Source organism: Phyllobates terribilis, unplaced genomic scaffold (genome assembly GCF_046119375.1).
Source record: "Phyllobates terribilis strain yellow unplaced genomic scaffold, ASM4611937v1 Scaffold_4__5_contigs__length_816908805, whole genome shotgun sequence".
NCBI lineage: Eukaryota > Metazoa > Chordata > Amphibia > Anura > Dendrobatidae > Phyllobates > Phyllobates terribilis.
In genome coordinates, this window is record NW_027362764.1 from 326,246,233 (window position 1) to 326,272,240 (window position 26,008).

A 26,008-nucleotide genomic window follows, 5' to 3' on the forward strand; every position below is an offset into this window, starting at 1 on the left:
TAAAGAAGAGAGTACTTCAGAATTGTTCCAATGACTCATTAACCTCTCACAGAAAATTAATGAATCACCCCAAAGTTTCTTGTTCAGAGCAATTGAACTGAGGGATAGACTGTTGTTTGCATCCAGAGATGTAGAAGCGGAGGAGAAGTTTGATGCTGGACTAGTCCAGAAGAAGTTCTTGAGATCATTGGAAAAGGGATTAATCAGCAAAGATATCAAGTTGCAGCTGAAACAGTACCTAGAATATCCTGGCGTTTTGGACGAAGTCCTAACTGAAAAAATGAATGAGGCTGCTAGTTTGGAGTCAGAGAGCGAACAGAAGTTAAAGAAAAGCTCTGCTCCTAAAATCACTAAAATGAGTCAGCTGGAGTTGGAGACCCCCCAGTGGCCAGTCCAAAGATCATAATAGAGACCCTCCAATGCCACCTCCGATAGGGAACCTTAAATCACCAACAAAAGAGAGGCCTGCCAGCGCTAACTGGGAGGAAGTAATAGGAGAACTGTGAGCCGAGTTGATTGAGGTGAAAAAGTTTATTTGTCCTAGACCAGATCCGGTATCCCTCAGACCCAGGAGTGAGTTCCAAAACAGAACATACCCGGCTTGTGAAGTGAGACGTTCATCAAATCAGAGTACGGTATGTGTCCACTGTCTAAGATGTGGCGAGGAAGGACATTATGGCAAGGAGTGCCAATGGGTTGAGATATAATATTTAAGAGGTCTATGGAGCGCTGGCGTAATGATCACTATGGGAACAGGATTACGGCTTTACAAACATTTTATTAACCCTCCCCAAAATGTGTTTCGATAGTAAACACTATCCTCATCAGATGGTACTGTTATGGTTAATTTTAATACCTAGATATCAATTATTAAATTAGATAAAACAATTCTGATTCATGAGTCCTCTGCTTGAGTGTTTTAAGACATACAATGTGAAATGTCTGACTAAGATACTGGTTTCCTGTGAAAGTCTCTGAGAAGATTTTATGTTGGGTCAAGGGAAATGTGTTTGTTACTGATAAGCTATTTTGGTATTCTGTTCAGTTGTATGTAACAATAAAGTTCCGCTTTTTGTATAGCTAATAAATTGGTGAGTCTAGGTTGCCACACCAGAAGACTCTACTAGCTGACAATGCTTGTCACATGTATTCTGCCTCTCTTCCTTCATCGATGAAGTACCTTAATTTGAATCTCGCTGGCAATGTGAAGACCCTTTGCTGTCTAAACCAAAGTTCTCCATAAACCAAAGAGGGTCTCCATAACAGTACCTATCCCATATTAAAGAAACTAAAGGACCTGCGGTGACTAGATAAACAATCCCTTGTCTGAAGGACCTGCAGTGACGTACATGCAGTCCCTACCATGTGATCAGAACGCGGAAACGGCATTAACGGGCGGCGGCACGCAACGTCCCGAGAGGGAACCAGCCTCCCCAGTTTTAAGCATTAACTGGGGCTGTGCGGGGGTGCACAACTCCACTAGGTAAGTGGCCAATCGGCCCCTGATCTTCTAATCCACTAGACCACGAGGTTCTTTCACAAAGTGCGCTCCTGTTTCTTTTTGTTTTACATAAGGAGTGCCAATGGTCATGGTCGTTTGGATTTAAAGACAGGAGGTTGCCAGTGCAGGGCGACTGGTAACAGTGACACGGAGAAGGCCCCAGAAGCAAATCCAAATATCCCCAAACCACAGAACGGTGCATGAGGTAAAACGGCTGCCGCAGTACTATCCCCAAGTGTGCTACCATATACAACAGCTGCAAGAGAGACAGGGGCATCAGTTACTTAACGCTCAGTGCGAAGGTCAAAGAATGTACTCCTGGGAGGAGGATTCCTCGGTCAGTAAAGATAGCCTCATCAGCCTAATCAGTGAAAGGTGCTTTATACAGTGGGACACAGGAGCCCAAGTGAGCCTTGTAAATGAGGAATGAAGAGTGAAGAAGGTGCTACCTGCCACATACTTGCCTTCGGTCGCTAAAAGAACTGTTAGGACCAGTGGAACTCCACGGCAATGCTGTCAACCAGAGCGAAATCCCTTTCATAGGCTGGGTGGAAGTGACTTTCCAACTGAAGGCCAAGAAGAACAGCAACACCATTGAGCATTTGGTACCTTTTCTCGTGATCAGTGATCAGAACGTGGCAGAAGATCCTATCCTGGGTTATAATGTAATCAGTGAGGTCATCACGAAACAAGTCAGGGACGCTGGTGGTGGATGCAATCGCCACAACGCTCGCCATCCCCAACGGCGTGGCGGAAAATGTGATTCATAAGAGTAAAGAAAGCACAGAATACAATGGACCTAAAAGAAGTCAAGGTAGGCTTGTGCCCAACCATCATCCCTGCAAACCAAATGGTGGGAGTCAGATGTGGAGTCCGGGTAGAACCGGGAAGAAAGGTTCAGAAAAAGCTGTTAATGCCAAAAGACTCCTCAGTACTTCCCGAAGGCCTAGTTCAAGGTGAGACTGTGCTTACGATTCCTACTGGTGGGCTTGCTCGAGTGACAGTACCGGTGATGAATACTACAAAACACAAAATTAGACTGGATCCAAAGACTGTATTAGGTCACATCGAAACTGTTAAAACAGTATATCCAGCTAGTGTGAGACCAGCCCAGGGGTCTACAGTAAATTCAGTCTCCCCACCAAGGAACAGTAGCTGCCCAGGGGAGGAAATTATGCAACCCACCTCGGGGTTCTGGGATCCCCCAGTACCCCTGGAACACTTGTGTGCTGAAGATCTAGCAGTAGCAAAATAGATGCTGAGAGAAGAGTGTCATGCGTTCTCCAAAGATGACTCTGAAATAGGCTGTATTCCGTTGTTGCATTTGAAAATCAATTTGAAAGACACGACCCCAGTAACAAAAAGTTACATGTCTGTGCCAAAAACATTACATCGTGAAGTGAAAGAATATTTACAAGATATCATCAGGAGAGGTTGGGTCCAAAAGTTGAAGTCGTCTTATTCCTCTCCTATTGTCTATGTTAGGAAGAAGGACGGTACATTGAGACTCTGTTGTGATTACCAGGAACTAAACCGTAATTCAGTACTTGATCAGCACCCGATACCAAAGATTCAAGATATGCTGGATAGCCTATCAGGAAGTACCTGGTTCTCTGTCCTCAATCAGGGTAAAGCATACCATCAAGGGTTTGTCGGAGAGTCCAGTAGACCCTTGACAGCATTCATCACACCGTGGGGATATGAGTGGATCCGCATACCGCTTGGGCTCAATTCAGCTCCAGCAGAATTCCAGAGGAGCATGGAGACATGTTTAGAAGGATTGAGGGACGATATCTGCCAGCCGTACTTGGATGACAATGTGGTACACAGCAAAACCTTCCGGGAGCATGTTGAACACATGAGGACCATATTACAATGGTATCAACAACATGGAGTTAAGGTGACCCCAAAAAAGTGTGAACTGTTCAAAAGACAAGTCCAATTTCTAGGGAAAATTGTGTCCTGAGAAGGATATACCATGAACCCAGCAGAAATCGCTCTGGTACTGGCCTTAAAAGACAGGCGGCCCTCTACCATCGGGGAGTTGAGGCAGATATTAGGATTCCTCTCCTACTATCATACTTATGTTTGGAACTTTTCTAGGATTGCCGCCCCACTATACCTCCTCTTGGGGACAATGACAGTGTCAACAATACCCACGGAAAAAAAGAAGAATGTGGTTAGGACCGGGTTTAAAAGAAACAACGCTGTTTCGTCCCAACAGCCCATTCTCTTGACAGCAGACCACCAGGAGGTATTGGAAGAACTAGTAGACTACCTGGTAAAACCACCCATCTTGGGATATCCGGATTTGAATTTACCATTTGTTTTTCATTGTGACGCTTCTCAAGATGGTCTGGGAGCTGCCCTGTATCAGCATCAAGACAGAAAAATGAGAGTCATCGGTTACGGTTCTAGAACGTTGACAGATGCAGAGAAGAATTACCATATACATTCCAGAAAATTGGAGTTCTATCTCTACTACAGCAAAGAGTTTGAGGAATACACTAACAACCCTTTGAGCTATGTCCTTACTACAGTCAAACTGAATGCAACGGGTCAGAGATGGGTCGCTGAATTAGCGGACTTCAATTTGAGCATCAAGTACAGGCAAGTAAAATGCAATGCAGATGCTGATGGACTGTTAAGAATGCCACTAGAGCCTGAGGAGTTCATGCAAGAATGCTCGGAGGAAGTACGTCTGGAAGCAATTGAGAGCACTACCCAAGCAGTACAAGCTTATCAAGAGGAAGACACACCATTGTGGTGTCCGTTTAACGGTGGAAACCACCATAAAAGTGAGAGAACAAGATCAACCCTTGTCCGTTCAACAACTACCAAAAGAAAAAATCCGTAGAGCACAACAGGAAGATCAGATAATTGGTAGAATGCTACTTTATGTGGACCAAAATCGGTTTCCAAGTAAAAGGGAGAGCGATAATGAGTCACCAGCAGTAAGTGTTTTAGTTAAAGAATGGATGAAGCTCTAACTCAGTGAAGACGGTAGGTATCCTGTATCATAAAAGAGGACAAAACCGGCAGTTGGTACTACGAAGTATTCCTTAGGTTGGTCTTTAAAGAACTCCATGAAAACATAGGACACCTGAGAGTGGAAAGGACAACAAATTTGATACGTGAACGTTTCTTCTGGCCGCATATGCAGAGAGATATTGAGACGTACGTGACCAGGGAGTGTGGGTGTCTGAAAAATAAACATCCCAACACATCAACCCGGGCACCTTTGGGAAACATCCAAACTACGTATCCGTTTCATATGGTCTCAAAAGAAATTCTACATCTAGAGATGTGCAATGGTGGTTGCGAATACATCTTGATGGTGATCGACCATTTTAATCGATTTGCTCAACCATATACCACCACCAATAAAGTGGGTCGAACAGCGGCAGAGAAGATCTTAAATGATTTTGCTTTGAAGTTTGGGTTCCCTACGAGGTTACACCATGACCAAGGAAGACAATTTGAGAACTAGCTTTTGCCAAGCTAGGAAAGTACTGTAGAGTACAGAGATCCCACACAACGCCTTATCACCCAGACGGTAATGGACAGGTGGCACGTTTTATCCAGACATTATTGTCGATGTTGCACACTTTAACAGCTGACGAGAAAAAAGACTGGAAGAGTTCTCCATCAAAAGTGGTAAATGCCTATAACTGTACAAAGAGAAATGCAACAGGTTACTCACCCTTCTTCCTATTGTATGGACAATCGCCAAGACTGCCAATCGACATCATGTTCGATATTCCGGTGTCAGAGACTTACAGAACGTATCCGGAGTACGTTCGGAAATGGAAGGAAAGGATGGCAGAGGCATACAACATAGCGTCCAAAGTGGTTACGCAAGGAAAGAGCAAGAATAAGTGTTATGATCTGCTACAAGAACTAAGGAAAGAAAAGGAATCTGTCCCTACAATAAGACTAAGCTGATTCCCTATGATGCAGCGGGCAACCTGTTCCTTGTGAACAGACCCACCTTCATTCTCAGCTAGTCTGAACGCAGACCTATAGAATAAAGGGAGGGGTCCCTAAAAGAACTAGGGACTGGGACAAAATTGGACACCTCCTAGCAGAAGTTGTAGCGGAGCAAAAAGACAAACAGACAAAAATACTTAGAGGTCCAAGGACCAAGCAAATTATAGAGATAGGTACAAAGCACCTGGCTAGATAGAGAGTCAAAATAACACTGAAGTCCAGCAAAGCCAGAAGGGCGGAGCTGGAATAAATAGGCAGCAGGTCACGTGACCACAAAATAGAAAAAACTAACAGGAGAGTTCTAACAATAAGGAGTACTATGATCGAAAATGTTATGGAGCAGAATTGCCACTGGGCAGCAGGGTGCTAGTCAAGAACGTGAGAAAGGCGGTCCAGGAAAACTTTGTTCGTATTGGGAAGACAAGGTGTATGTGGTCGTAAGGAGGAAAGCTGACCACAGCCCAGTGTATGAAATCCGATTGGAAACGGGAGACAAGAAAACCAGAATAGTCCATCGGAATTTCCTACTACCCTGTGATTATCTCCCACCACAACAAGACTTCGAAGAAGTAGACCGACATTGTCCGAGATCGACTAAGGGACCACCACAGACTGAAGCTCCAAAGGTGGATAGCGACCTGGAAAGTTCAGATTTAGAAGAAAACATAGTTGTATTTCTCGGAGAGAGGGATGTACCATCCTAAGTCCCGAGGCTTCATAGTTTGTACCAAGTACAGATGAATTTCAATTCAGATCTGATGATTGAACACCGTTCCCTGAAGAGACCAATCGACACTCAAGAAGAGTGGAATTACCACACCGTGTGGAAACAGGTGATTCAGAAGAAGTACAAAAACTTACAGAGGCAGCTCCAAGAGTATCTGAGGAAGCAGGGGAAATGAGTGCGGCGGAAAAAACTCCTGTGAGCGAAGAACCCGTGGTATCTGAGGAACAACCCACCTCAGGTGGGATGTCGACTCGAGAAGTGAGGAGGTATGTGATGTTGATTTCAAGGCACATTAATTCTTCCTACTTTTCTACAACCCAGTGTTACAGCTACAGTCCTGATCAGCAAGTCTCCTTACTTGCTTAATGGGTGCGCATCCTATTTCTTACACTAGTGGCATCCTGGAACTCTTGCTCAGGACTCTTCACTAGTACCCGTCTCGCAGTCCTGCTGAGGTCCTTCTGCGTTACAAGCTATATATCTTGTAGCTAAGCATCCTCTCATAGGACCCGTCTCTGGAAGGCCACTCTGTCTCATCGGTCACTTTTTTTTAATTATCTTACTATCCCTCGTCCTTAGTCTTCTCTCACTCAGGATCACCCTTAAGGCATCTCTGCTCACTTTGCTCTCCAAATTCCAACGACCCTAACTAACTGGAAAACAGTCACTTTCCCTAACACTAAACCATTCCACTGTGGGCTAGTCCCAAACAATAACTATATCTTACCCTATCGTCAACTATCTACATCCTGTTTATTTGTAGATTAAAACATGAAAAAGAAAATGTAAAAAAAACATGGTAGCACAATGGCCGACGCGTTTCAAGCTATACTAGCTCTTAATCATAGAAACTAACATGTAGGAGCTATCGAAATATATAGCATAGAAAATAGGTATGGAATAGACCAGTCATAGATGGGCTTAATTATTAACCCTATGTGTACACAGGAGAAAAGAAACGGAGGGGAGGGGAAGAAAGTGTGCAGGTTGAATGCAGGAGAGAAAGGTAAAGAAAAAAAAGCACATTGTGTCTTCAAATCTCTTCTGTGGATAAACCTTATCCAAGTTTCTCAAAGTAGCAAAATACAATGTATATTTTTTATAATAATAAAACATTTCAATAAAGGTACATTAAATCCTTTTTATAATTTAACCCACTGGGGAATCTGGTGGTTAGGTGAAAAATCCAAAAGGCTTCTCAGTTTGAAGATAAGCCTTAGCCAATCCCCACCTCTTGCTGGACGGTTAACTCTCTTCTATGCCTGTAATTAATAGAGTGGAACAATTTCCTTGGTGAATGTCATGGAAATGTTTAGATAAGGCAGACATAGATTTTTTTTTTTTTACTTTTAAAGGGTCTGGAATCGCATCGTTAATGTGCTCAGCAATTCTAAATTTCAACTTGCGAGAAGTACAACGAATATCGCACAAGGAACAAGTGGCTGAATATATCACGTGTGTCGTATTGCAGTTTATGAAGGTTGCCATGTCATGTGTTTTTGTGATCTGAGGATGTGAACACAGATGTCTTATTCATATATTTGCACAAACCGCATCTATTCTGTCCACATTTAGGCTATGTGCCCACGATGCAGAAATGAAGCAGAAAATTTCTGCAGCATTTCTGCATCTCCCTGGCAGAAAAAACGCATGCAGATTGTGCATGCATTTTTCCTGCAGAATACATGCGGATCCACATGCAGGTTCACATGCGTTTCCGCATGCGGATTGACAAGCGCTTTCCAAGCGATAGCATCACTTGGAAAGTGCTTGACAACTAGGTCACACTGTATAAATCCATGCAAACAGCTTCTGTTCATAAATCCTACTCTCGTTTGCAGTTTGAAGGCTCTAACTTATTTGCATGTTATCAAACCAGCTAAATCTGCAGGGGGTTGAATACTACTTGTAGGCACTGTATATATATATATATATATATATATATATATATATATATATATATATATATATATATATATATATATATATATATGCACACACAGTGCCTTGTGAAATTATTTGGCCCCCTTGAACTTTTCTACCTTTCGCCACATTTCTGGCTTCAAACATAAAGATATAAAATTCTAATATTTTGGGGGAATAATCAACAACAAGGGGGATACAATCGTGAAGTGGAACAAAATTTATTGGATATTTTAAACTTTTTTAAAAAATTAAAAACTAAAAAGTGGGGCGTGAAATATTATTCGGCCCCCTTGAGTTAATACTTTGTAGCGCCACCTTTTGCTGCGATTACAGCTGCAAGTCACTTGGGGTATGTCTCTATCAGTTTTGCACATCGAGAGGCTTAAATTCTTGCCCATTCTTCCTTGCAAAACAGCTCGACCTCAGTGAGGTTGGATGGAGAGAGTTTGTGAACAGCAGTTTTCAACTCTTTTCATAGATTCTCGATTGGATTCAGGTCTGGACTTTGACTTGGCCATTCTAACACAGGGATACGTTAATTATTCAAACATTCCATTGTAGATTTAGCTTTATGTTTGGAATCATTGTCTTGTTGGATGATAAATCTCCGTCCCAGTCTCAGGTCTTTTGCAGACTCCAACAGGTTTTCTACCAGAATGGTCCTGTATTTGGCTCAGTCCATCTTTCCATCAATTTTAACCATCTTCCCTGTCCCTGCTGAAGAAAATCTTGCCCATACCATGGTGCTGCCACCACCATGTTTGACAGTGGGGATGGTGTTTTGAGGGTGTTGAATGAGCTGTGTTGCTTTTATGCCAAAAATATTGTTTTGCATTGTGGCCAAAAAGTTCCATTTTGGTTTCATCTGACCAGAGCACCTTATTCCACATGTTTGGTGTGCCTCCCAGGTGGCTTGTGGCAAACTTAAAACGAGACTTTTTATGGATATCTTTGAGAAATGGCATTCTTCTTGCCACTCTTCCATAAAGGCCAGATATGTGCAGTGTACAACTGATTGTTGTCCTATGAACAGACGCTCCCACCTCAGCTGTAGATCTCTGCAGTTCATCCAGAGTGATCATGGGCCTTTTGACTGCATCTCTGATCAGTCTTATCCTTGTTTGAGATGAAAGTTGAGAGGGACGGCCGGGTCTTGGTAGATTTGCAGTGGTCTGATACTCCTTCCATTTCAATAGGAACAATTGCACAGTGCTCCTTGAGATGTTTAAAACTTGGGAAATCTTTTGGTATCCACATTTGGCTTTAAACTTCACCATAACAGTATCTCGGACCTGCCTGGTGTGTTCCTTGGTCTTCATGATGCTCTCTGCACTTGAAACAGAACCTTGAGACTATCACAAAGCAGGTGCATTTATACTGAGACTTGATTACACACAGGTGGATTCTATTTATCATTACCAGTCATTTAGGACAACATTGGATCATTCAGAGATCCTCACTGAACTTCTGGAGTGAGTTTGCTGCACTGAAAGTAAAGGGGCCAAATAATATTGCATGTCCCACTTTTCAGTTTTTAATTTTTTAAAAAAGTTTAAAATATCCAATAAATTTTGCTCCACTTCATGATTGTGTCCCACTTGTTGTTGATGCTTCCCAAAAAAATTAGAATTTTATATCTGGCATCAAGAATGCACATGATAAGCTAGTCTACTCCACCCCTGAAATATTAAACACTTTCCAAACATATTACTCAAAATTATATAATTTACCTCCACCTACAGTAGATACAGGAAGTTATATTAATAGATCTGAACTTCCAAAAAAACTAGATATTGAAACAACGAGAAACCTGGAAAAAACATTATCACAACAGGAGCTGGAGACTTCCATTCGGGATCTTCCAGGGAATAAGAGCCCAGGTCCCGATGGTTTCACAGCTAAATTTTACAAAGTTTTCTCGGAACTTCTATCCCCTTTGATACTTCAGTCCTTTAACCCTCAACTGGTGAGGTGGGGTTTGCTACACCCCAGAGAATTTTCGTTCGGCTGCCATTCATTGAAAAATGCTGGTATGAGAATACGTGTCTCACTAGCTTCCATCCATTTGTGGGTGTCAAAAATTTGTTATACTCATGTGTAATCAATCGCCAATAAGAAAATGATTAAAACAAATGTGATCTTTGCATTTTCTGTAAACAAAAAGAGATTTCTAAACACTGGGGTATAGGAAACCCCATATCACCAGTTGCGTGACAAAAACCCCACCTCACCAGTTGAGGGTTAACTCCATATCAAAGTCTACTCCTTTTCCCAAACACTCAGTGGCAGTACACATAATGGTCATCCCCAAACTGAGTAAGGATCCCAATTCCTGTACTAGCTATCGGCCAATATCCTTGTTAAATGTGGACCTAAAACTATATGCAAAACTTCTAGCTAACAGACTCAAGTCCCACCTTTCCAATTTGATTCACACAGAATAGGTGGGTTTTGTGCCTGGGAAGAGAGGCTCAAAGCAACACAATAAAAACCTTAGATATTATCAAACATGCCCATGTTTAAAAATCCCCCTAATAATTCTCTCACTAGATGCCGAAAAGGCTTTTAAAAGAGAGAGTCTCTTGGCTGTTCTTATCGGAAACACTGAGTCACACTGGTTTGGGCCTATTATTCATTTAAAAAATGTTAGCATTATATTGTTCTCCGTCTGCTCAAATTAAACTAAATGGCTCCCTTTCAGAACCATTTAATATAAATAATGGCATGAGACTGGGCCGCCCTCTCTCCCCAATGTTATACAGATGTGCTCAATAGTTTACATACCCAGGCAGAATTTTTGCTTTCTTGGCCTTGTTTCAGAGAATATGAATGATAACAAAAAATGTTTTCTCTACTAAAGGTTATTGGTTGGGTGAAGCCATTTTTTGTCAAACTACTGTGTTTTGTCTTTTTAAATCTTAATTACAACCAAAAACATCCAAATGACCCTGATAAAAAGTCCACATACCCCAATTCTTAAAACCGTGTATTGCCTCCTTTAACATCAATGACAGCTTGAAGTCTTTTGTGGTAGTTGTGGATGAGGTTCTTTATTTTCTCAGATGGTAAAGCAGCCCATTCTTCTTGGCAAAAAGCCTCCAGTTCCTGTAAATTCCTGGACTGTCTAGCATGAACTGCGTGCTTGAGATCTCCCCAGAGTGGCTCAATGATATTGAGGTCAGGAGACTGTGATGGCCACTCCAGAACCTTCACTTTGTTCTGCTGTAGCCAATGACAGGTCGACTTGGCCTTGTGTTTTGGATCACTGTCACGTGGGAATGTTCAAGTACGTCCCATGCACACCTTCCAGGCTGATGAGTGCAAATTTGCCTCAAGAATATGGTGACAACATGCTGCATTAATCTTTCCTTCAACTTTTACCAAGTTTCCTGTGCCTTTGTAGCTCACACATCCCCAAAACATCAGAGAAACACCTCTGTGCTTTACAGTAGGAATGGTGTTCCTTTCATCATAGGCCTTGTTGACCTCTCTCCAAATGTAACGTTTATGGTTGTGGCGAAAAAGTTCAATTTTGGTCTCATTACTCCAAATTACCTTGTTCCAGAAGTTTTGAGGCTTGTCTCTCTGCTGTCTGGTGTATTGTAGGCGAGATACTTTGTGCCATTTGTGCAGTAATGGCTTTTTTCTGGCGACTTGACCATGCAGCCCATTTTTCTTCAAGTGCCTCCTTATTGTGCATCTTGAAACAGGCACACTGCTAGTTTTCAGAGTCCTGAATTTCAGATGATGTTATTTGCGGGTTTTTCTTTGCATCCCAAACATTTTTCCTGGCAGTTGTGGCCAAAATTTTTGTTGGTCTACCTGACTGTGGTTTGGTTTTTACAGAACCCCTGAACACTGCTGACTGGCATTATCAATTCCTTGGATAGCTTTTTGTATTCCTTTCCTGTTATCAGGCCAAAATCACCAGGGTATGTGAACTTTTCATCAGGGTCATTTGGATGTTTTTGGTTGTCATTAAGATTTAAAAAGAGAAAGCACAATAGTTTGACAATAAATGGCATCACCCAACCAATAACCATGAGTGGAGAAATTTTTTTTTTGTTATCATTCATATTCTCTGAAAAAAGGCCAAGAAAGAAAATTTTTGCCGAGGTATGTAAACTTTGGAGCACAACTGTATATCTTGCTTATGGAGTATCTGATGGAGGCCATTCCTGCCAAACCCGACGTCCAGGGAATAGAAGTGTCTGGGTCAGAATATAAATGCTCGTCATTTGCTGATGACTTCCTAATTTACCTGACCAACAGTGCAGTGGCTCAGTCATTAGCACTGTTGCTTTGCAGCACTGGACTCCTGAGTTCATATACCATCAAGAACAACATCGGCAAGGAGTTTGTATGTTCCACACGTATCTGCGTGGGTTTCCTCCGCGTACTCTGACTTCCTTGCACATACTGATAGGGAATTTAGATTGTGAGACACAATGGGGACAGTGCCCATAATGTCTGTAAAGCGCTGTGGAAAGAATGGCGCTATATAAGCAAGCATAATGAATAAATAATAGATAAGGGCTGTAGATGTGAATGCAGGTTGGCATAGAACCAGGAAAAAAAATAAGGAAAAAAAAAAACTAATATTCACCTCACCAGCATTACAAGCCTCATCCCTGGCCTCTTCACTGTAAGCCAGGATTTTCGGTAGTGTCTATGCCCCATGACGTTAACGTTGCGAGACACACAGTGTCTGTGGCATGGGGCATGGACGCAGTCGGACGTCCTGGCCTATGAAGATATCAGCTATGCAATATGCAGCAGCTGAAAGAAGAGGATCAGAAGGTGCAGTCAGCAATGGGGCAGCCGGAGAGTTGATTTTTTTTTCTTTTTAGCATCCAACGTTCAACTCTACGAGTTTGTTCGTAAGTTGCAGACAGCCTGTGCTTACGCAAAAAAAAAATAGTGCTTGAACACATTTAATATTAAATGACTGCACTGTCATTTCATGCTAAGCAACAAAGATCTCTTTTGTTAAATAAAATTAAAATGTGTATTTAGATACTGTGAAGAGGATTTGAAAGCTTATAAAAAAATTTGAGCTTTTTTGTTTTTCTTGGGCCAGCATACTAATGTCTTAAAATAATTAATAAGGTATTTTCTAGACCAATGGAGAATACTTATAAAAATTGCTGTTAAAATAGAATTTAATTTCAAACTAAAAGTTTAAATGTTTATTATGTAAAACTGACATTTCTTAATGAAAATATATGATTAAAAACCCAAAAAAGACAAAAAAAACAAACAAACAAAAAAGATAATTAAAGGATCATACCTTTAGGAATGCTTCCTTTTGTTCCAGGTGCTTGCTAATCATTGGGGTGACATGGTCAGTTTCTGAGTTTGGACCAAGTTTATCAGCACCTCCACACCAGTCTTCTTCTCTCTTATATTCCTGCTCCAAACTCTCAAGGACACTACAAACCTTAAAATGAAGGCAAAAAAATCATATAATGTTTTATAACCATGATTCAAAAGAATGAACATTAAAAGATAAAAATAACAGATGTATAACTTCAAGGAAGATCTGTCACTAGATTTCACAATACAAACTAAACATAGACCTATTAGAACAGATGACGCTGGTGTACATGCTTTGAAAATCTGAATAGCTACATAATCTTTAAATTATAAGAGCGTTTTTATGAGTGCAGCTAGAGCGGAAATCCCGAAAAGCACATTTTAATATCAAGAAGCGCAACTTTCATAAAGGATTATACAGTTATTCTGACATGGGCTTTCAGTACACCAGCATCAGTAGTTTTAAGAGTCTATATTGTATACAATTTAAAACTGTAATGGGAAATCTGGCCTCATAAAAAGTTGCTTTAATGTGTTTAAAGAGGTCCTTTCACAAAACTTGTCATGTTGAACTGGACACACAATGTAACAGTGGCTACAGAGCAGAATAAAATGTTCTTTATTTAACCCCTTCACCACTGGGTTATTTTCCATTTTTTCCTCCCCTTCTTCCAAGAGCCATAACTTTATTTTTCTGTAAAAAAAAAAAAAAAAAAACACTTTTGCCTGTGTCTCCCTTTTTCTGAGACCTGTAACGCTTTATATTTTTGGGATATCAGGCTATGTAAGAGGGCTTATGTTTTGCGCCTTGAGCTTTTACTGATACCATTTTGGGGAAGATACGATGTTTTGATCTCCTCTTATTGCATTTTTTTGCAATGTTGAGGAGGCCAAAAAACATAATTATGGCGTTTCGATTGGTAATGTGAAAAACAATCGGATTAATTTGTTTTACATTTTGATAGATTGAACTTTTACGGATACAGTGATACCAAATGTGTATTTATTTTTTTGTTTTATTACTAATGGGGCAAAAGGGGGGTGATTTGAATTTGTTTGTTTTATTTTATGTTTTTTTTAATAGTCCCATTAGTGGCTAGCAGTGCATTAGCACTGCACTTAAAATATAGTGAAAATCTTGATCTTCTATGAAGGCCAGCTAAACGCTGGCTTTCGCAGGAGTACTGTAATGACAGGCATGGGGGTCTACAGCAGACCATCAGCTGTCATGATAACCCATCGATGTCCTGTGAGCACTTCAGGGTCGTTCCGATGGGTACATGTGTGTTAAATGCCGCTGTCTGAGATTGACAGTGGCATTTAACAGGTTAACAGCCATGGGGAGAGCCCTGCTTTACCTGCAGCTATTAAAGGCACATGATGAGTGATTAAATCAGCCATCATCTGCTGTGAAAGATGTGGGCTCAGAGTGCATATGATGTAATATGATGGTAAGAGGTTAATTTAACCTTCTGTTGCAGAGATATTAGCAATCAAAGTATTTGGCACCTAATAAGTTAACTTTTGTTAACCCCTTAGTGACCAGACCATATTTTTTTTAAATCTGACCAGTGTCACTTTATGTAGTAATAACTCTGGAATGCTTCAACATATACAATTAATTTTAAGATTCTTTTTTTTGTGACACATGATACTTTATAATAATGGTACATTTAGGTTCATGTGTTTTGTGTTTATTTATAAAAATATTTGAAATTTGACCAAAATATTTACAAAATTGCAATTTTCAAACTTTGAATGACTATTCCTTTAACCGCTTTACCCCCCGAGGATGTTTTGCACGTTAATGAACAGGGCCAATGTTTACAAATCTGTCCACTGTCACTTTATGAGGTAATACCTCTGGAACGCTTCAACAGATCTCGCTGATTCTAAGTTTGTTTTTTCATGACATATTGTACTTCACGATAGTGGTAAAATTTCTTTGATATCATTTGCGTTTATTTGTGAAAAAATAGGAAATTTGGCGAAAATTTTGAAAATTTTGCAATTTTCAAAATTTGAATTTTTATGCCCTTAAATCAGAGAGATATGTCACACAAAATACTTAATAAATAACATTTCCCACATGTTTACTTTACATCAGCACAATTTTGGAACCAACTTTTTTTTTTATTCGGGAGATATAAGGGTTTAAATTTGACCAGCGATTTCTCATTTTTACAACAAAATTTGCAAAACTATTTTTTTTAGGGACCACATCACATTTGAAGTGACTTTGAGGGGCCTTTATGACAGAAAATACCCAAAAGTGACACCATTCTAAAAACTGCACCCCTCAAAGTGATCAAAACCACATTCAAGAAGTTTATTAACCCGTCACAAGCTTCACAGGAATTTTTGGAATGTGGAAGAAAAAAATGAACATTTAACTTTTTTCACAAAAATGTTACTTTAAACCCCAATTTTTTTAATTTTTGCAGGGGTAACAGGAAAAAATGGACCCCAAAATTTGTTGTGCAATTTCCCCTGAGCACACAGACACCCCATACGTGGGGAAAAAACACTGTTTGGGCACACGGCAGGGCTCAGAAGGGAAGGAGCGCCATTTGACTTTTTGAATGTAAAATTTGCTTGAATAATTAGCGGACGCCATGTTGCGTTTGGAGAGCCCCTGATGTGCCTAAATAGTGGAAAACCCCCACTAGTGACATCATTTTGGAAACTAGACCCCTCAAGGATTTTATCAAGTGGTATAGTGTACATTTTGAACCCAGAGGTAAGAATTTTATAACATTAGGCTACTTGAGTTTGCATCGGATACTCGGGTATGCACCATGTATCACAGGTGCTCGAGTGACATGCTTGAGTCCCTGCCCCGTATGTTTCACAGTTGTTAGACACCCAAAAAAACCACATGCGGGGATTGCTCGTGCATGGCAGGCTGTCCCAGCAATGCTTTTTTTGGCCGTGAAGCATATGGGGCAGAGACTCGAGCATGTCACTTGAATATCCACGATAGTCAGTGCATACACGAGCACCCGATGCAAACTCTAGTTGCGAGCACTTGTGCTCAACACTAGTTTCCATATCATCATTTTTTTTCTTTACTTTTGAAAAAATCCAAACTCTAACCCCAACCCTAACCCCAACCCTAGCCGAACCCTAACCCTAGCCTCAACCCTAACCCTAGCCTCAACCCTAACCCTAGCCTCAACCCTAACCCTACCCCAACCCCAAACCCAAACCCAACCCTAACCCCACCCTAACCCTAGCCCAACCCCAATCCAACCCTAACAGAACCCTAACCCCAACCCTAATACAACCCTAACCCTAGACTTTATTTTTTTACACCATTCCTCGTGTGGTATAAGTGATTAGATGACTTTATTCTTTGGGTCGGTGCGATTACAGCGATTCCAGATTCATATGGGGTTTTTATGATGGACAGCTGTCACACATTAAAAGAAGCATTTTTTGCATCGCCATATTTTCAGAGCTATAATTTTTCCATATTTTCGCCGACAGAGTCATGTGACAGCTTGTTTTTTGTGGGGCAAGTTGATGTTTTTATTGGTACCATTTTCAGGCATGTGACATTTTTTGTTTGCTTTCTATTCAGATTTTTGGGAGGCAGAATAAACAAAAACCAGCAATTCCGGAATTGTTTTTATGTTTTTTTTTTAAGGCGTTCTGCGTGTGGTAAAATTGATAAGGCAGCTTTATTCTTCGGGTCAGTACGTTTACAGTGATACTGCATTTACATCTTTTTTTTATGTTTTGACGCTTTTACACAAAAAATATTTTCTAGAAAAAATTATTTTTTTGTATCACTTTATTTTGAGAGTTATAACTTTTTTATTTTTCGGATGATGGAGCTGTATGGTGACTTGTTTTTTGCGGGACAAGATGACGTTTTTAGCGGTACCATTTTTATTTGCATTCGTCTTTTTGATCGCGTGTCATTCCATTTTTTGTATGGCGGTATGATGGTAAAGCATTGTTTTATGCTTCGCTTTTTTTTTTATTTTTTACCGTGTTCACTAACGGGGTTAACTAGTGGGAGAATTTGATAGGTCAGGCCGTTCCGGACGCGGCGATACCAAATATGTGTACTTTTATTGTTTTGGTTTTTTTTTCATAATAAATGAATATTATGGGTTCAATATATTTTTATTTTTTGGGGATTATTTTTTCTTTAGATTTTTTTATTTTTTTTTTTCACTTTTCTACTTTTTTGTTTTACTCGTACACATTGTCCCACTATGGGACTTTCACTTTTTGCAGCCTGATCGCACTGCGCATGACCAAAGAAAGGCCCTGCTTCCTGGAGACCCGGATGTTATCATGACAACATCCAGAAGCCGCCGCAGAAATCGCTGGACGCCGGCAGGAGAGGTGAGTATAGCGATCACCTCTCCCTTGCTCCCGCAAATGCTATGATTGATTTTGATCGACCCCACCCTGCACATAGCACCGGGTGTCAGCTGTGACAATCAGCTGACACCCGGCGGCGATCGCCCCGCACCGCTTGTGTGTGGGCGCCCTCGACGCACGAGTAATAGTACGTAGCTGGTCCATAAGTCGCAGGGCGCAGCTACGTACTATTACTGACCTCGTCGGAAAGGGGTCAATCTCAATAGTCATATCACACAAAAACATTAATAAATAACATTTCCCACATGTCTGCTTTACATCAGCACCATTTGTAAAGCGTTGTTTTATTTTGTTAGCATTTTAGAAGGTTTAATAATGTAGTAGTAATTTTTCATTTTTTCAAGGAAATTTACAAAACTTATTTTTTATAGAGACCTATTCAGTTTTGAAGTGACATTGGGGGTCCTATATGTTGGAAACCACACAAAAGTGATACCATTTTCAAAACCGCACCCCTTAACGTACTTAAAATTGCTTTCAGGTAGTTCATTAACCCTTCTGGTTCTTTTCAGGAAGTCATGGAAAGTGGCATGACAAGAATGAAAAAGTATATTTTTACCACCTAAATTTGATAACTTCTGTACAGGTCGCTATAGCCGGCAGACTCTTAGGCCGTTATTTGGCCATTAACTGTCATGGCAAACATCAGGACCACACAGTCAAGATCTCCAAGTGCCGATTTAGCGATTTAGATTCTGTAGTCACTATTGACAGCAGAATCTAAGGGTTTAAACGTGCATGGTCGGAGCCAACACTGATCATGGCTGATGCATTAAGTTGTCAGCTATAGTGTACAGGTGACAGTTACAGGATTGTCACCTGTCGGGGAATGCTGGTCTCTTATAACGCAGGTAAGTAAAAATACGTCTATTGGTCACTAAGGGGTTAATTCCAAATAGGTGTTATCAGATAGCAACTCAAACAGGGAGAAGTATACCCCAATTGAAAACATCCACTTTGACTTAAAGTGATTGATTAGATGCCAAATACTTTTATTGCTAATATCTCCACAACACAGAGGTGAAAGTAAAAGAAAACAAAAAAGTTTCATTCTGCTTTGCAGCCACTATTACATTGTTTGTCCAGTTCAAAATAAAAAATTTGGAGACTGGTCCTCTTTACAATGCTCTAGAGCTATCATTTCACTGTGCAGAATGCATGCATAGCTCAAACACTTCAAAATGCATCCTTCTGCTTCCATCTATAGTCACATTTTCAATAAACACCAGTGACCCCGGTTTCCATTAGCAACCATACATACTTCAGCTATAACACTGTTTCTACTACACTTGACAGATCATACAATATTCTAAGTATTATGAACCTTTTCTTTGCTCTTCTTCCTATTATTCTGATACAATGTAATTTTGCTTTCACTGTCAAATCCAAGTTGAGTAAAATATTAAAATATAACTTTTAATATACATATGTTAAAATAAGCAACCACATAAGACTAAACAAAAAAAAAAATAAACTCTATCAGGGCCAAGATAGGCAATGACCAGCAACTGTTTTGATGATCATTTCTATGGAGCAGTTAGATGGCAACAGATCCACATGATACTGTAATTGGATCTGAATAAACCGATCAATATAATTAACAAGGTCAATAGATTTGCTTAAACAGGAACAGCTGCCATACCGTCAATCAAATTGCTCATCAATGCCTATTAGCATATCAATAACCAGTATATATGGGCACTGCCATAAGAGACAAAGCCACTCACTTTGTAACTGTGTTTCAAACTGCTCTAACCACTGATCTAGTGGGCACCACTATTAAACACATGAGAGCACAGCCGCTCATCACGGCAGCTAAGCTGAGAACTTTCCTACCTAAACGTGACCACTAATTGTAGTGAGCACTAATGTTGCCAAACACTGGTATCCATAATCATAACTGCCCTGGAATTAAAAGGTTTGTCCCACGAACAAAAGTTAATTTTAAAAACAGTCAGGAAAATGTTTTACCTCACAAAAAGGATAAGCTGTGATCCCTTGCTGTCCTGTCTGTATACTCTTTTGCTACCCCCCCCCCCCCCCCGCCCAGATGATGTGGTACAGCGGGTACAGAAAGTATTCAGACCCCCTTAAATTCTTCACTATTTGCAGCCATTTGGTAAATTCTAAAAAGTTCATTTTTTTCCTCATTAAAGTACACTCTTCACCCCATCTTGCCTGAAAAAAAAACAGAAATGTAGAAATTTTTTCAAATTTATTAAAAAAGAAAAACTGAAATATTACATGGTCATAAGTATCCAGACCCTTTGCTCAGTAGTTGAGTATAAGCACCCTTTTGAGCTAGTACAGCCATGAGTTGTCTTGGGAATGATGCAACAAGTTTTTCACACCTGGATTTGGGGATCCTAAACCACCAGGTATCCCTGCCTCTGATAATTGCTGGACTGCATATTTCCTCCTTACCAATAGACAATCTGAACAAAAGAGAAGAGAGCCCGTCTGTGTCATCCATTCAGGATCTCAACATAGTAATCATGTTATCCAATCAGACGCATTTCCTAAGCCAATTAAGAAGCGGGAGACTTCTTCATCAGAGCAGGCGGGTTATTTAAAATAGCACCCGAACACTGACCCCATTCATGTAAATGGGGGGAGCCGAATATACCTGGTTTCCCGCGCTGTCATTTGTGTGACAGCGCAGGAAACACAGGCTCTGATCGGCAGTAATAGCAATACCGCAGTCAGAGCGCTGTGGAATCATACTGACAGGTGTCAGCATGATCCCACAGCTGTGACAGTGACCCGCGGTAAATAACTTACCATGGGTCATAGGCACCGGCTGATGGTACTACTACCACCATCAACCGGCACCTACTGCCATAGGAAATAGCGACTGCCATATAAAATAGCGACTGCAGGCGTCGCTGGATGGAAGCAGTAGTCTCTCACCAGTGGTGCCTGTAATCAAAGTAAAGAACAATGATAAAATTAATAAAAAAATATTCAAATAAAAAAAAACATATAATACTCACCTACACCTTGTCCCCAATGTTCTCCGCCCATGCAAAAACTAAAAAAACACCATATACTCACCTTACACCTAATCCCCAAAGCCCATGATCACCTGTAATAAAGGTAAAATAATAAATCAACCTCATCCTCACCTGTCCGCCACAGTCCAAATATCGAGGGTCCCACAACGACGATTGTGAAAAGGAACCACACTATTTAGGAGCCGACAATACACTGACGCTCAGTGCCGGCAAATGAGGCCAGCGCATGTGTGGCGATAATTTTCCCACGCTCACGCTGACGTCAATAAGTTGATAGATAGATAGTAGATATATGGACAAACAGATAGCTAGATAGATAGATAATAGATATGGATAGATAGATAGATAGATAGATAGATGGACAGATAGATAGATAGATAGATAGATGGACTGTCTTTCATGATGCCATCATGATTAGGATTGAGACGTTACGGACAACCGTAGAGGATACCAAGCGTCACAAGTGGAATAGGGACATGGAGGACTATAAAACGGGAAAAGTTTATTCCTGGCAGAGAGAGGGGTTACCAATACATGGCGTAAACGAGGTTACACTGTTTATAAAAAAAGAACACTATCTGATTATTGTGGTCTATTTTTACCCTCTGATAACTCTATTTCCCATAGAGACGGACAAATCTGCACAGCAACACAACGACGGAAAAGAAGAGGGGGCACCGGCATCACCGAAACCAAAAAAGAGAAACAAGGGAAAAACAAATTGCAAGTAGCACGACAAATGAGTACGAGGAGCAGGGAACCACGTTAGTGGTAAATATCTCCCAAAAGACATTAACAGACTCGCAAATTTCTGTTTAAAACAAAGGTTTAACCTTTTGTCCTGGATCACACATTAACTAGTTTCAGATGGAGGTGGACTTAGGCTGTGTGCCCACGTAGCGTTTTTCAAGCGTTTTTGATGCGGAATTTCCGCAGCGGAAACGCTTGTAAAACGCTTGGTAACCCGCACCCCATGGTCCCCAATGGGATTCCGCAAGTTCTATGCACATGCTGCGGATTTTTCCGCAGCGTTTATGCTGCGTTCAAAAATCTGCAGCATGTCATTTAATTTTGCGCTTCCGCAAGCAGAATTGCCTTTGTCCAATGCATAAAAAACGCAAGGCAATTCCGCATGTGGAAAACGTGTGATAAACGCGCGAAAAATGCGCGATAAACGCGTGCGGAATTCCGCATGCGTTTTTCCGGGAGAGGACTTGCAGAAATGAAGCAGAAATTTTCTGCTTCATAAATGCAACGTGGGCACATAGCCTTAGAGTGTTTTTTTAGATCTTTGAAACTTAAGGAGTGGTTTAATGACACTATAACCTAAAAATTCAAATAGTGAATTAGACTTACAGGCAGCAGCACTTCCGAAACGAAGTACGTTTACACCACCTACTAATTCAGCGGTTATTGATGCATTTATCACGGCTGTGAAACAAGAGATTGAGACTCTTAAACGTGTATCAGGTAATAAAAAATTTCTTAACCCTAATCTCACAAAGGAGGAGTTCAGAGCGTTGGAGGAACTTGTCCATAATGACGACATCATCATCAAACCCGCTGATGAAGGGGGAGCTGTCGTCATCATGGACAAGACATCCTATATAGATGAAATAAAAAAACAACCGAGTGACACAGAGGTTTATCATAAATTAAAGGGTGACCCTAAATTTGAAATTTTGAGTGATTTAAAAGTTATCCTAAATAATGCAAGGGATGTGGGAATTATTGATCAGGAGCTACATGATTTTTGTATATGGAACATCCAACCACACCAGTGATATATACACTCCTGAAGATAAACAAGTCACTGGTTGATCCCCCGGGCCGTCCTATAATCTCGGGGGTCAAGTCAATATTTAATAATATTAATATATTTCTGGATAGAATTATTAACCCACTAGTAGAACATTCTCAGTCCTATATTAAGGATACAATAGATTTTCTTCGGAAGATTAGGGAGATTACTCTGACTGATAGGGTCCTGTTAGCCTCTTCTGATGTCACTTCACTTTACACGTCCATTGACCATGAACGAGGTATTGCGGCTGTGAGACGCAAATTATCATCATTGAATTTAAGTGTTGGAGGTGAGACTTTTGTTGTTTCTTTGTTGAATATGGTTCTCAGGAAAAACTATTTCTTATTTGGTGATGAGTTTTTTGAACAAAAGCGTGGAAAGGCTATTGGTGCCAATATGGCGCCGGCTTATGCCAATATTGTGATGACAACATTTCAGGAAGATTTCATCTATGAGTCCCACCACTACCAAAAGGTGTTTAAGTGGAGGCGATACATAGATGATGTTTTCCTCCTTTGGGAGGAAACGGAACAGAAATTGATTGACTTTCATGTCTTTTTAAACCAAACTGACCCTACAATAAAATTCACGCTAGTCCACTCATAGTCTGAAATTCAGTTTTTAGATGGTCACTCAAACTGATTAATAGATTACAGACTTCATTGTTTGTAAAACCCACAGATAGAAATGACATACTACTATATAACAGTCATCATCCCTTGGGAACCATTAAATCAATTCCTTACAGCCAATTACTCCGTGTTAAAAGGATAATGAGTAGTAATTGGATAAAACCTTCGATACTATGGTCAATAAGTTTAGGAAAAGAGGATGCCCATCTAGTTTATTGAAACGGAAGAGAGAGGAAGTAGCAAATTTGAGTAGATCTGAATTATTACGTTTGAAAAACAGTAAAAAGAAAAAGATAACTAGAGTTACGTTTATTTCCACTTTTAGTGAGGAAAGTGGTCAAGTTGTTAAAATTATTAAAAAACATTGGGGTATGTTATCAAATTGCTTGCATAAAATAAAATAATTTAAGAGTCCTCAGTTGTTTTCCTATGGTAGAAGTAAGAATTTGAGTAACTTTCTTGTCCATTCTGATATAGGTAGCTTGAAAAAATCCAAACAGACTTAATTTGACTGCAACTCAGAGACGAGGCTGTTTCCCATGTCTGTCCTGTGTGAATTATCCACAGAGGATAAAGGGTTCTACATTTACGCATCCCATTACAAATAAAATATATAATATCAAGCATTACCTGACCTGTAATTCCGAATATGTGATCTATCTATGGTAATGCCCCTGTTCCTTATGGTATGTCGGTGAAACAACATGGGACTTGAAAACCAGGATTAATCATCACCGATATACCATAAGGAAGAGGAGGATGGACCTTCCTGTTCCAAAATATTTTACAGAACAGGGTCACAGAGCAAAACAATTGATGTTCATGATTATTGATTGCATTCCGCCACAAAGGAGAGGGGGAAGGAGGGTCGGATCCGTCTGTTGAAAAAATGTGAACTGGAATGGATCCACAGGCTAAACACATGATCTAATGGTCTCAATGTGGAGTTTAGAGTTACGTCCATTTTATAGATATCATCTTGGACTAAAAGTATTCTTCCTCTTTCAACCATTATTGTTGGCTTGGTTTTACTTTTTATTTGTTTTATTTTTTCATTAATTAGTTTTATTCACAGATCATTCATCACTGATATTTACCGAGAAGCAGACTCATCCATATACATTTATAAATGAATTTTTGCAGATTATGTTAAATATTAAAATATAAATTTAAGATTCTGATACTAAATCTAGCCAGTCATATATTATTGTGCAGAATTGATCTTTTTTTCTTGAGGGACTTGTATGTTGGGGTGGAAATACAAGCTGTAGTCCGTAAGAATGCAATTTCTCTGTCCATGTGATGCCTTGGGGAACATCCTCCAATTAAGAGGGAATGCTCCTCTTATGACATTACCTCCTCGGACCCTTGTATGCCAGCCAGCAGGCAGGGTGGGAGGTTAGGAACATTGAGAATGTTATGCATTAAGATTGGCCAATTCTGTATTCCCCAACTGACATAGCATATATATTGCATAGTTCTTGTTATATAACGGCCTGTAATTTATAAATATTATATACTTAAAACGGACGCTCTCAATATAGGGTCTGCGCAAGGAAATGTTTCCCACTTTTAAGATGGCGCCCGCTATCAGCTTATGAGCAGTGCGCAAGCGCTGGGGCTGGTATGAGCCCAGCGCGTTCATAATTGGCTAGATAGTAGTGACGCGCATAGACATGTGCAGTGCCATATTTTCGGACGCCATATAGCGGCGATGTGATGAGTTAGATATCTGGGTGAGTCACTATTATAAGTGTACACAGGTGCACTAATTATAATTATTAAACACTAAAGCACTTTATATAAAATGATGATGAAATTTTAACTCAACATATTATGGAATTACTAAACTGAAACCAGGGGAGGAGTCCTGAGGAGATAATTTGCATATTCCCACTGCATTTTGGGGTAAGTGAAGAGTCTCCGTGAGCTCAAAGAACACTGGATTTTGGCTGTTGGAGCTGAAAAGAGGACATCGGTAAACCAGGGGAGGAGTCCTGAGGAGATAATTTGCATATTCCCACTGCATTTTGGGGTAACTGAAGAGTCTCCGTGAGCTCAAAGAACACTGGATTTTGGCTGTTGGAGCTGAAAAGAGGACATCGGTAAACCAGGGGAGGAGTCCTGAGGAGATAATTTGCATATTCCCACTGCATTTTGGGGTAAGTGAAGAGTCTCCGTGAGCTCAAAGAACACTGGATTTTGGCTGTTGGAGCTGAAAAGAGGACATCGGTAAACCAGGGGAGGAGTCCTGAGGAGATAATTTGCATATTCCCACTGCATTTTGGGGTAAGTGAAGAGTCTCCGTGAGCTCAAAGAACACTGGATTTTGGCTGTTGGAGCTGAAAAGAGGACATCGGTAAACCAGGGGAGGAGTCCTGAGGAGATAATTTGCATATTCCCACTGCATTTTGGGGTAAGTGAAGAGTCTCCGTGAGCTCAAAGAACACTGGATTTTGGCTGTTGGAGCTGAAAAGAGGACATCGGTAAACCAGGGGAGGAGTCCTGAGGAGATAATTTGCATATTCCCACTGCATTTTGGGGTAAGTGAAGAGTCTCCGTGAGCTCAAAGAACACTGGATTTTGGCTGTTGGAGCTGAAAAGAGGACATCGGTAAACCAGGGGAGGAGTCCTGAGGAGATAATTTGCATATTCCCACTGCATTTTGGGGTAAGTGAAGAGTCTCCGTGAGCTCAAAGA

The 26,008-nt window shown here is 40.5% G+C and overlaps 1 protein-coding gene across 7 annotated transcripts in view; it reads right to left on the reverse strand.

Annotated features, from left to right (window-relative positions):
* LOC141265383 (triple functional domain protein-like) overlaps positions 1-26,008 on the reverse strand; it is a 1,868,493-nt gene that overhangs the window by 1,066,484 nt on the left and 776,001 nt on the right. For all 7 annotated transcript variants that reach the window (XM_073678400.1, XM_073678401.1, XM_073678399.1 and 4 more), the window contains one exon: positions 13,435-13,584. In XM_073678400.1, coding sequence (XP_073534501.1) covers positions 13,435-13,584 — 150 coding nt within the window. The remainder of the gene's footprint in view (positions 1-13,434; positions 13,585-26,008) is intronic.